This window comes from Littorina saxatilis, linkage group LG16 (assembly GCF_037325665.1).
Source record: "Littorina saxatilis isolate snail1 linkage group LG16, US_GU_Lsax_2.0, whole genome shotgun sequence".
Classification (NCBI taxonomy): Eukaryota; Metazoa; Mollusca; class Gastropoda; order Littorinimorpha; family Littorinidae; genus Littorina; species Littorina saxatilis.
The window spans coordinates 13,421,779-13,433,886 of NC_090260.1; the positions used below are offsets into that span (position 1 = coordinate 13,421,779).

The following is a 12,108-nucleotide window of genomic DNA, read 5'->3' on the forward strand; positions in this document are numbered from 1 at the left end:
ATAAAAACAAGAGGCGAAGCCTTCAAGGCTCACGTAAGAAATCGACAAACAGTAACACAAACTCGATCACTCCGTCACACATACACACACACACACACACACACACACACACACAGACACAAACACACACAAACACACACACACACACACACACAGTAAGCATAGGTGAAACTGTGCAAGAAAGCGAGACCCTGGATCTGCCAAGTAGTCTCGGCCCGCTCACAATAACAATGACCGAGACTTTCAGTAATTCCTTTGCGTGACGTCTAACCCTCTTACGTCATAATGTGACGTCTTCAAATAGTTTCTATCACACACGTCGAACACTTTTGATCGAGACTGACGTAATCCATAGACTCGGAAATGTTCAAGTTTCTATCACATACGCACGCACGCACAGACAGACAAAGTTTACCAACGCATAGGCTACACTTACGTGAGCCAATAAAACAAGTCGCGTAAGACGAAATTACTACATTTAGTCAAGCTGTCGAACTCACGGAATGAAACTGAACGCAATGCAACGCAGCAAGACCGAATACTCGTAGCATCGTCAGTCCACCGCGCACGGCAAAGGCAGTGAAATTGACAAGAAGAGCGGGGTAGTACTTGCGCTGAGAAGGATAGCACGCTTTTCTGTACCTCTCTTCGTTTTAACTTTCTGAGCGTGTTTTTAATCCAAACATATCATATCTATATGTTTTTGGAATCAGGAACCGACAAGGAATAAGATGAAAGTGTCTTTAAATTGATTTCGATAATTTAATTTTGATCATAATTTTTATATATTTATTATTCAGAGCTTGTTTTTAATCCAAATATAACATATTTATATGTTTTTGGAATCAGCAAATGATGGAGAATAAGATGAACGTAAATTTGAATCGTTTTATAATTATTTTTTTTTTTACAATTTTCAGATTTTTAATGACCAAAGTCATTAATTAATTTTTAAGCCACCAAACTGAAATGCAATACCGAAGTCCGGGCTTTGTCGAAGATTACTTGACCAAAATTTCAACCAATTTGGTTGAAAAATGAGAGCGTGACAGTGCCGCCTCAACTTTCACGAAAAGCCGGATATGACGTCATCAAAGACATTTATCAAAAAAACGAAAAAAACTTTCGGGGATATCAATCCCAGGAACTCTCATGTCAAATGTCATAAAGATCGGTCCAGTAGTTTGGTCTGAATCGCTCTACACACACACACACACACATACAGACACACACACACACATACACACACACACACACACACACACACATACAGACACACACACACACACATACACCACGACCCTCGTCTCGATTCTCCCCTCTACGTTAAAACATTTAGTCAAAACTTGACTAAATGTAAAAAGGGTTTTCTTTCTAATAACGCAGAATATATAACAGTAATTTTCTACACACGAGGAAGTAATAACATATATTTATTGACAATAAATGTCACTAAGTTAGGTTTGATAACGAGGCAAAAATGAAATAAAAATGGTGAAAAAGATCGTGCTTTTGGTATCAGCTGCATTGTGACTGGACCGGTCGTGCTCAACCTGGTCTTGGGGACTTGACAGACTTACTGCGTTTAACCAGCTCCTGCATAGTTGTGCGTGACACTTCACGCTATCAGTTGGTGAGTGTGTCTGCCGTGATTCTATGTCCGTTGTGTGTGTGTGTGTGTGTGTGTGTGTGTGTGTGTGTGTGTGTGTGTGTCTGTGTGTGTGTGTGTGTGTGCGTGCGTGTGTGTGTGTGTTGGTTGATTGGTGTGTTAGTTTGTTGGTTATTACTCGTTATTGTCTCTTAAGCTGATATTACTATCCTAAACCGGTGTGTATGTGCATACGTGCCTGTGTTTTTGTGAGTGTAAGTGTGTGTGTGTGTGTGCGTACGTGCGTATGTGTTTGTGTGTGTTAGTGTGAGTGTGTGTGTGTTTTGTTTTGTTTTGTCCCCCACCCCCTCGCGTTTCATACGAAGAAGAGTGTGTCACATGTTTTGCTCTTCCAATAAATGTGTCATCTATAAAACAATGTGTCTCACGTTTCGCTCTTCCAATAAATGTGCAATGTCTAAAACAATTATCTACACAAAAATCATCTCGCTCTTCCGGTAAATTTGACATGCATAAATCAATCATCTACAAAACAATCTTTGCGCTCTTCTAGTAAATGTGCTATAGATATATGTAAGACAATCATCGATACAACAGTTGTTTTCGCTCTTCCTGTAACAGTTATGTGCCATGCGCAGAACAATCTTTTTTTTTAACAAACTTGTTTCGCCATTCCAGTAAATGTGCCATGTATAAAACAACCATCTACATCACAATCTTCACCCTGTCCACCCCAGGGGCTCACATCCACGTCGGACATCGGACATACACGGATATTTTTTTTCCAAATGTCCCATAGATTTTTCATGCATGAGGACATATGTCCTATTGTTTTAGTCACAAAGTGGTCATTGCCCGATTATGCTTTCATTTGATCCGTACATTGTCAGTACTTTCCAATTTACAGTAGTTTGATTTGCTATTTTATCGATGTTTTGCAAAGCGATGTGTCTCTCCAAGCAGACGAAACTTGGGAAGACTTTATGTGCTTTTTATAGAGAAGAGCTTCCAAGGGTCGCCACTCTGAATGCTCCTTCGCAGTTTTTTCTTCCGAAAAAGCAACATGCCGCCGAAAAAAATTTCCTATTGACTTATTTTTGTGCAGGACAAATATCCTATTTTTATTGACATTTGTCCTATGCCACCTGTCACGGATGTGAGCCCCTGCATTCCAGTATTTGTGCCATGTTTAAAACAACCATCTACAAGACAATCTTCTCCCTGTCCATTCCAGGCGGATGCAGGGCGGAATCATGTTTTGGCTGACAGCTCTGCTGTGTGCCATCCTCCTCGCGCAGTCTGCTCAAGGTATTACTCTCAGCATTATCTTTCCTTCCTACTGATGTTGTGGGTTTTTTTCCCGTGAAAATACACGATCATGCAGTCGTCGGCAACATGATCACGTAGCTGCAGACAATGAAGAGCAACATCCTTAAAAGTAGGCATCAACCTTAAAAATAAAAATATGCTGATTTCAAACTCATTTTTTTTCTGTTAATTAAGAACACACACAGACACACGCTGACAGTGGATGCTTACAATAGCAATTTGTTGCAAAGAAATACGATTAGTGGGTTGAATGAGTCGTTTGTTCTGCTCTTGCTGCTTTCATCTAATTGCGTTCAATTTTCTTTCATAAATGTAGGTGGAAGTGTTGGCAAATGTGTTGGAGGTAGTCGTCGTTTTCGTCATCTGTTTGCAGATAAGATAAGATAAAATAAGATAAGATAAGATAAGATAAGCTGTTAATGTACATTTGTGACCCTCCACCACGGAATGAGTCGCATGTCACCTTTGCATGATTTTCATATTTTTACATTGTCATAAAGAGTTTTTTATGCTCTATCCAGTGGTGAAAACCGTTTTAGAAAAGAGCGAAAACTGTTCGAGTTATAAGCCTGTGACTAAGGTGACCCTCACACTGTTACCAGAAACCCACCGGACTTATATCAAGCCATAGACCAAATAGCCTGGACCGCCAACTCGTCACGTGACCCTTCGAGGTTACGACGCTCGACTTTCAGGGGCGCTTAGCGTCCGGTTTGAAAGGCCAGCGATTCGAAGACAGTGAAAAGAAAGCACGCTCCAGTTATTTGTGACAATGGGAGGTGACAATGAACTGGATTTTCCAAAACTCCAAACTAAACTTAACAAAACTCATCGAAAAACATGTTCCATATGCAATTTAGCTGAGTTTATTTTAGCATTTTCAGAACTTACCTCGGCAACTTCGTCCATGTTTACAATCGACACCGGATGTGACATCCCCCTGATTTCTGAAAGGCCATGTAAGCGTAGGTTCCTAAATGCGAGAGGCCGCTACCTCGTAATAGAGAGAAAGAGCGGAGAGAGAGCTTGTTGGCGGTCCAGGATAAATGGTCTATGATCAAGCCTAGCGCAGAACCGCGCGAGGTGACATGCGACTCATCTCGTGGTGGAGGGTCACATTTTCCTTTTGCTCAAACATTGACATTTTTTCTCCTGGCACCTGAGAAAATAACAAGCATCGGAATGAACAAGCGATTTTCATCCTCAAAAATCGGACGTCATTATAATCGTTTGTTCATTCCAATTCTTGTTATTCTCTCAGGTGCCAGGAGATTGGTTCCGTACAACTCTCGCTTACTCCATTACGCATATAGTATGCATTTTGAGCGCTTACTTCCCTTTGGTCATGTGATCTCTAAATAGCGCTCTGCCTCATTTGTTGAAGATTTTCTTTTAGAGAATGGAGAAAAGCGCGCTTTCCTGTGTAGGTCAATCACCAAGGACGTTAGACGTGACAGAGAGTTGCTATGTGTATGTCTGCAGGCACTGCATGTGGTTCCCAAGCAACCAACTCCGGCATCTCTGACGATGACTTGACCCCAGTTGACCCGGCCCACCGTGCTTGCTGCGGACCCCAGCCCTACGACAACACGACTCAGTTCTGCTGTGGAGGCAAAGTGGAAGCCAAGGGGCGCAAGAAAGGCTGTTGTGGAGACAACATCTACAACCCAAAGAAACATTTCTGCTGCGGAGTTACACTGAAAGCAGCGAAGGGCTACGAAGGTTGTTGCGGCAATCAAACCTACAACCCGGGTTCACACATCTGCTGTGAAGGCCAAATCAAACGAGGTACAATACATGTAGCTCATTATTTAAAACGCGCTCATGTTAAAGTTGATCTTAGTAGTGTATAATTATATGAATGTTATGCTTTTTACATTCAGTCAAGTTTTGACTACATGTTTTAACATAGACGGGGAATCGAGACGAGGGTCGTGGTGTATGTGTGTATGTGCGTGCGTGTGTGCGTGTGTGTGTGTGTGTAGAGCGATTCAGAGAAAACTACTGGACCAACCTTCATGAAACTTCACACGAGAATTCCTGGGTATGATTTCCCGGACATTTTGTTCATTTTTTCGATAAATGTCTTTGATAACGTCATATCCGGCTTTTTGTGAAAGTTGAGGCCGCACTGTCACGCCCTCATTTTTTAATCAAATTGATTGAAATTTTGGTCAAACAATCTTCGACGAAGGCCGGACTTTGGTATTGCATTTCAGCGTGGAAACCTAAAAATTAATTAATGAGTTTGGTCATTATAAATCTAAAAATTGTAATTAAAAAAAAATTCTAAAACGGTCCAGAATAAATTTCATCTTATTCTTCATCATTGTCTGATTACAAAAACATATAAATATGTCATATTTGGATTGAAAACCAGCTCTGAAAATTAAATATATGAAAATTATGATTAAAATTACATTTCCGGAATCGATTTAAAAACAATTTCATCTTATTCCTTGTCGGTTCCTGATTCCAAAAGCATATAGATATGATATATTTGAATTATAAACAAGCTCAGAAAGTTAAAAAGAACAGAGATACAGAAAAGCGTGCTATCCTCCTCAGCGCAACCACTACCCCACTATTCTGGCTAGTCAATTTCCCTGCCTTTGCCACGAGCGGTGGACTGACGATGCTACGAGTATACGGTCTTGCTGAAAAACTGCAGTGTGTTTAGTTTAATTCTGTGAGTTCGACAGCTTGAATAAATGTTGTATTTTCGCCTTACGCGACTTGTTGGTCGTTGTCTTCGTGTAATGCGGTGTGGTGCCAAAAGAACAAGAAGGGCAAAGCCCATACGACTCACATGCTTGACCTTGAACTAAACCTAGCAATGACATCATACACTAAGAACTGCTTTACACATTTTTCCTACCAAAATGCATGTGACCTTGACCCAAGGTCAAGGTCATCCAAGGTCATGCAACACAAAGCTGTTAATTCAAGACATAGGAAGTACAATGGTGCTTATTGGCTCTTTCTACCATGAGATATGGTCACTTTTAGTGGTTCACTACCTTATTTTGGTCACATTTCATAAGGGTCAAAGTGACCTTGACCTTGATCATATGTGACCAAATGTGTCTCATGATGAAAGCATAACATGTGCCCCACATAATTTTTAAGTTTGAAACAGTTATCTTCCATAGTTCAGGGTCAAGGTCACTTCAAAATATGTATACAATCCAACTTTGAAGAGCTCCTGTGACCTTGACCTTGAAGCAAGGTAAACCAAACTGGTATCAAAAGATGGGGCTTACTTTGCCCTATATATCATATATAGGTGAGGTATTCAATCTCAAAAACTTCAGAGAAAATGTGAAAAATGTGAAAAATAGCTGTTTTTTAGGCAACATTTATGGCCCCTGCGACCTTGACCTTGAAGCAAGGTCAAGATGCTATGTATGTTTTTTGGGGCCTTGTCATCATACACCATCTTGCCAAATTTGGTACTGATAGACTGAATAGTGTCCAAGAAATATCCAACGTTAAAGTTTTCCGGACGGACGTCCGGACGTCCGGACGGACGGACGGACGACTCGGGTGAGTACATAGACTCACTTTTGCTTCGCATGTGAGTCAAAAAAGTCCATGTTAATATACAATGACAAAAGACAACAGTTTTTTTAAATCTTATCTTATCTCATTGTATCGTATCGTATCGTACCTTACCTTACATTACCTTACCTTACCTTACTTTATCTTGCCATACCTTATCTTATCTTATCTTATCTTATCTTAAATATATTATCTTATGTTTTCAGGCGGAACTCAGTATTATGGTTGCTGTGGAGTTGAAGTCTTTGATTCTTTCTCACACATTTGTTGCAACGGGACGGTCCAGCCGAAGGGAAACAATGCCAGATGCTGTGGAGACGAAAAGTACGACTCGGTAACACACACGTGTTGTGACGGCAGGGTCAAGCCTGGCGGAAGGTACTACAGCTGCTGCGGAACGGAGGTCTTCCACAACTGGGCAAGTGTGTGCTGCAATGGCACGCTTCACGAAAGGGGAACCCACAACGGCTGTTGCGGGAATAAACCCTACAATTACAACACACACGCCTGCTGCGGGAATAAACCCTACAACTCCGACACACACGTCTGCTGCGGAGGCGCCATCAAGTCTGGTGTTGGTTCCGACACTAGTTGCTGTGGAACTGAGAGCTACAATGACTTGACGCACATCTGTTGCAATGGCGTCCTTGGCAAAAAGGCAAGCAACAACAGTGTACAACAGATATGTTGCAACGGTTTTCTCCGGGAAGCGGGAATCTACGACAGATGTTGCGGAAATGACATCTACAACCAATACACACACACCTGCTGCAAGGGAAAGGTCCAACCAGGCGGGTCAAACCAGGCTTGTTGCGGATCTCGGGTCTACGATCACCGAACACAACAATGCTGCCAAAATAAAGTTTACAACACTGCGACGCACACTTGCTGCAGAGGAGAGCTGCACGCGAAGAGGGCGAGTCATAAGTGTTGTGGAACCGAGACGTACAATGATATAACACATCTCTGCTGCTATGGCGTACTTCGCGAAAGGGGAATAAACGACTCTTGTTGCGGAACCCAGGCCTACAACAAGGCGACACAAACCTGCTGTAGAAACAACATCCAGCCACGCGGCGCTTACCTGTCCTGCTGCGGAACTCAGTCGTATGACCGCAACACGCAGCTATGTTGCGGAGGCACAGTCCAACGACTGTCATTCTACCTGGGCTGCTGTGGGGGACAGACCTACCCCATCTTGACACACACCTGCTGTGCCGGAGTGATTCAAAAAGGCGCGTCGCAGCACTGCTGCGGAACTCAAGCCTATCTTTCCTACTACGCACACCAGTGCTGCTACGACACGCTGCAAGCGAGAGGGACCAACTCCGCGTGTTGTGGACTCAAACCCTACAACCGCCAGACTCACAGCTGCTGCAACGGGCAAGTCATGCCTGGCGGACCGTATCCGTATCATCGTTGCTGTGGCAACACGTCCTATGACTACAAGACACAACTTTGCTGTGCAGGCACGCCTCGAGAGAAGGGAACGCATGGCTCTTGCTGTGGAAATCAGACCTACAACTCCGACACACACACCTGCTGCAGCGGAACGATCCAACCAGGCGGAACCTTTCATAGCTGTTGCGGAACGGAGACCTACCATGAGCAGACACAGAGTTGTTGCGGATACCAAGTCTACAACAGCACCACACACACTTGCTGCAAGGGCAAGCTCCAAGCGGGGGGAACGAACCATGGCTGCTGCGGAACTGAAGTCTACGATTCCAGGTCACACCTTTGTTGCCTCGACACGCTTGGAGAGAGGGGTCCAAACACTGAATGTTGCGGAACTCAGGCCTACAATACAACGACGCACACCTGCTGTGGAGGCCAAGTCATGTCCGGAGGGAGACATCACGGCTGCTGCGGGGCTGCAGTCTACGATATCAGGACCCAACTTTGCTGTGGAGGTGCGCCGCGTGACAAGGGGACTCACGACGATTGCTGTGGAATCCAAACCTACAACTCCACGACGCACACCTGTTGCTACGGTCAAATCCTGCCAGGTGGCACGTACCACAGGTGTTGTGGCATTGGGACTTACAACATCGCCACGTATATCTGTTGCTACGGTAACATCGTGCCAGGAAGTCCCTACCACAAGTGTTGCGGAATCAAGCCGTACCGCCCCAAGTCACAAATATGCTGCCAGGGCACCCCCCATCACAAAGAAAACCGCCGCACAAGTTGTTGTGGAAACCAGCTCTCGCAAGGCGGCTGCTGCTTCAACCAGCTCTACAGCTCAGCAACGCACGTTTGCTGCGGAGGCAAACTCACGGCATCAGAAGGCGACAGGAGCCAGCGCTGCTGTGGGATGCAGATCTACAACGACACGACACACATGTGCTGTCGTTCCGAGACACACGAAAGGGGAACGAGCAATAGCTGCTGCGGAACCACGCCGTACAACACAACGACACACCTATGTTGTGACTACACCCCGCACGAAAAGGGAAGCAACGATAGCTGCTGCATGAATCAGCCCTTCACCAGACAGAACCACACGTGTTGTGGAGGTAAAGTCTACCCAGGCGCGACGGCACACACGTCTTGCTGTGCAGGTAAAGTTCAGCCAGGCGGGACGGGACACGGGTGTTGTGGAGCCACGGCCTACAGCTACGAGACACAGACCTGTTGTGAAGGACGGGTGTATCCAGGTGGGAGGTATCATCGATGCTGCAGAAACCAGGTGTTCAACTCCACAACACACACCTGTTGTTGGGGCTCTGGTCAGGTCATTCCAGGTGGGACGAGACGTTACTGCTGTGGCAACCAAATCTACGACAGGACCGTGCACACCTGTTGTCAAGACACCCCCGTGCCTGGGGGGTTGTATTACTACCGTTGCTGTGGAAACAGCACCTATGACTACAGAACCCAGTTCTGCTGCGGTGGTAACCAAGTCTTCACCAGGAGGTACCAAGGTTGTTGTGGGTCTGAGCTCTACAGTCCCCGGACACACACCTGCTGTGACGGGCAGTTGAAACCAGGCGGGTCGTATTATAGGTGTTGCGGATCTGAGGTGTACCACTACCACAACTACAGCTGCTGTCAATCTGTTAGACGCAGGGGAGGCAGAAAGAACCCAGACCCTCAAGTCTACAACTGGAGGACTCACAGCTGCTGTGCGGGGGTAGAGGTTCGCCCAGGTGGAACGTTCCACGCCTGTTGTGGAAATGGGACGTACAACTACAAGACACACACCTGTTGCGACTCGGGTCACACCCTTCCATCTCCGGGTGGGAGCAGCTACAACTGCTGTGGGAACCAGACCCACTACTACTACAACAGCACTTGTTGTCAAGGCAACGTTCTTCCTGGGTATTCCAATAACCATCGCTGCTGTGGAACCAGGACCTATGACTACAAAACGCAAAGCTGTTGCGGAACCCAAGTCTACGACCCGACGACAAAGAGCTGTTGTGGAGATGAGCTCTACAGTCGTGCCACACACACCTGTTGCCAGGGAGCTGTTCAACCAGGCGGAACGAGCCATGCCTGCTGTGGCAGTCAGGCGTACGATGACCTGACAAGTCGATGTTGCAACGGTCAGGTCCTAACCGGTACCGGTAGCTGCCCAGCGTAGCCTGCCATCGGACAGCCACACTACCAGGTCTTAGCTGTTCTCCGGTGGACATTCGAGCAAAAGGACAGAGCCGACGTAAGGCCATGGCGATGAACTACAAGCAAAATATAGCAACTTTGATAGATATATAGGGAATTCTACAAAACCTTGCTAAACTATGTTGTAATTCTTAAATCTATTTATTCTTTAGCCAAAATGGTAAAGCTTATTCATAAATTGAACTTGTAGCATCAAGTAAATAAAGTATGTGTCAGCAGTCTTACATGAGGACAGGCACAATACTGAGCAACGAAATGCTGACATGAGCATCAAAAATAAAAAATGCTCAGATGGAAAAGTCTATGATTGTAATGGGAGCTAAAACACAGCTTTACCGGAAATAAAAGTCAAAACATAATTGCCTTCATGTCTCTTTCCTTTATTGATCGTCAATCATAGGTATGCATGGACAATGATGTAAGTACTTGGTGGACACCAACTGCAAGATATTTCTATCAAGTTAAAACTTTTGGAATCTTTGATTTTGTCTAGTGTTTGAGTTACATTTTATCCATAAAATCCAGCCAGACAGCACCTACATTTTGTGTAAATCAATTGAGCAAGAAATAGTTGTTGTGAAGACACCATTACTTACATCATTTGGCAAGTCCATCACTTTTGTACAAGAACAAGATTAGGCAGCATTGTAATGCTGCTGATTTAATTGATCACCTTTCTGGTAGACCATGCAACACAACTGAAAACAAAAGTGAAGGCCTGAAAATAATATGGCAAGTGAATCAGATGTAGCGTAAGTTATGAAGACACAAAGCGTAAGTTATGAAGACACCAAAATTGTGAAGTCTGTTATGCTTGAATTCTAGTACTCTTGAAATCTAGTCTGGTGTGTAAGAGGTTCCTGATACAGTTTGAAATGATCAAATCATACTTGAATATTCAACAATGGCAAATATTCACAGTTACAGGCAAAGTCTGAAAATTATTACGTAAGTTATTTTTGACACCTGAATTGTTGTGTCCAACATTACCAACATCATCAATTATCATCGTTTCACAACTGATTATTTTTCTTATTCGCTTGTTTTCTTTTTCTGTTTTCTGTAGAAGATAACATACGTAAACATGTTTTGATTTACATTGTATCTGCCATCTACCACAATGAACTGAATTGCTGATTGCGTTGGTTCGAGTGACACGAAACGAAAATGGTGTCAGAAATACGAACGTAATCTAAAACAAGCCACACTATTAAAATGCAGGAAAATGTAACTAAAATTTCCCCTTCGGAGCTTTCTTTATACAAACTCGAAGAAACTTTAAGTCAATCACAAAAATATCAACTTTGGTTCAAGAAAAGGTTAAATTTTCCTGACGTTCGTATTGAAAGACACCAAGAAATGTCGGCAGAGTGGCGAGAATGACGAACGAAATCCACTAAGTTCAGCATCAATTTAAACAAATGCTGGTGATTTTGGATAAAACAGGAACAAAAGTAGTTGCCTGTTGGGTAACTCAGCAAAATCAATTAGGGATCGATGATTCTTGAAGTTCGTCTGTCTGAAAAACTCTTGAGATGTCGTAAGTTTGCGCGAAACGCCAAAGACACGAACAACTTCCAGGTCAAAATACCTCCTCTCAATGCATTGTGGTAAAGGTGAAGGCCATTTATTCGTAATCTGTGGAAATTTCCGCAGTGCATTGAGTCGATTGACATTCGTTCGTGTGCCTGTGTCGACTTCGCGTTAGATTTTGGAAGTGCAAAAACGTAAGTAACGCAGTGACGCAAAACGTCGGATATTGCCTTTCACACATTCTTTCACAACCCTAGGTCTTCTGATTGCTTTTATTTGTGCTAGATTGTGTCATTTTATTCAGTAACTTCCAATTATCAGTGGAAATATCAAGTTGCATGTGAAAGATATGATGATGGTATGGACTTCGATCAGCGTGTGAAGTGAGACACGAAGCATTACTTACAGAATGCAATTTTTTCGTCCACGCTAACGACACATTATACGGT

General features: G+C 43.8%; 1 protein-coding gene across 1 annotated transcript; it reads left to right on the forward strand.

Annotated features, from left to right (window-relative positions):
- The first annotated feature begins 1,537 nt into the window (after nucleotides 1-1,537).
- Nucleotides 1,538-10,347, forward strand: LOC138950443 (Kruppel-like factor 18). Its single transcript, XM_070322176.1, has 4 exons — nucleotides 1,538-1,633; nucleotides 2,844-2,917; nucleotides 4,421-4,726; nucleotides 6,706-10,347. Exons 2-4 carry the CDS (start codon nucleotides 2,848-2,850, stop codon nucleotides 10,086-10,088), a joined length of 3,759 nt encoding a protein of 1,252 aa, XP_070178277.1. The 5' UTR covers nucleotides 1,538-1,633; nucleotides 2,844-2,847; the 3' UTR covers nucleotides 10,089-10,347.
- The last annotated feature ends 1,761 nt before the right edge of the window (nucleotides 10,348-12,108 follow it).

Coding starts and splice junctions, on each gene's coding strand:
- LOC138950443 (XM_070322176.1), top strand. CDS start 2,848: ATGCAGGGCGGAATCATGTTTTGGCTGACAGCTCTGCTGTGTGCCATC. Junction 2,918..4,420: donor CCTCGCGCAGTCTGCTCAAG/GTATTACTCTCA, acceptor GTATGTCTGCAG/GCACTGCATGTGGTTCCCAA. Junction 4,727..6,705: donor TGAAGGCCAAATCAAACGAG/GTACAATACATG, acceptor TTATGTTTTCAG/GCGGAACTCAGTATTATGGT.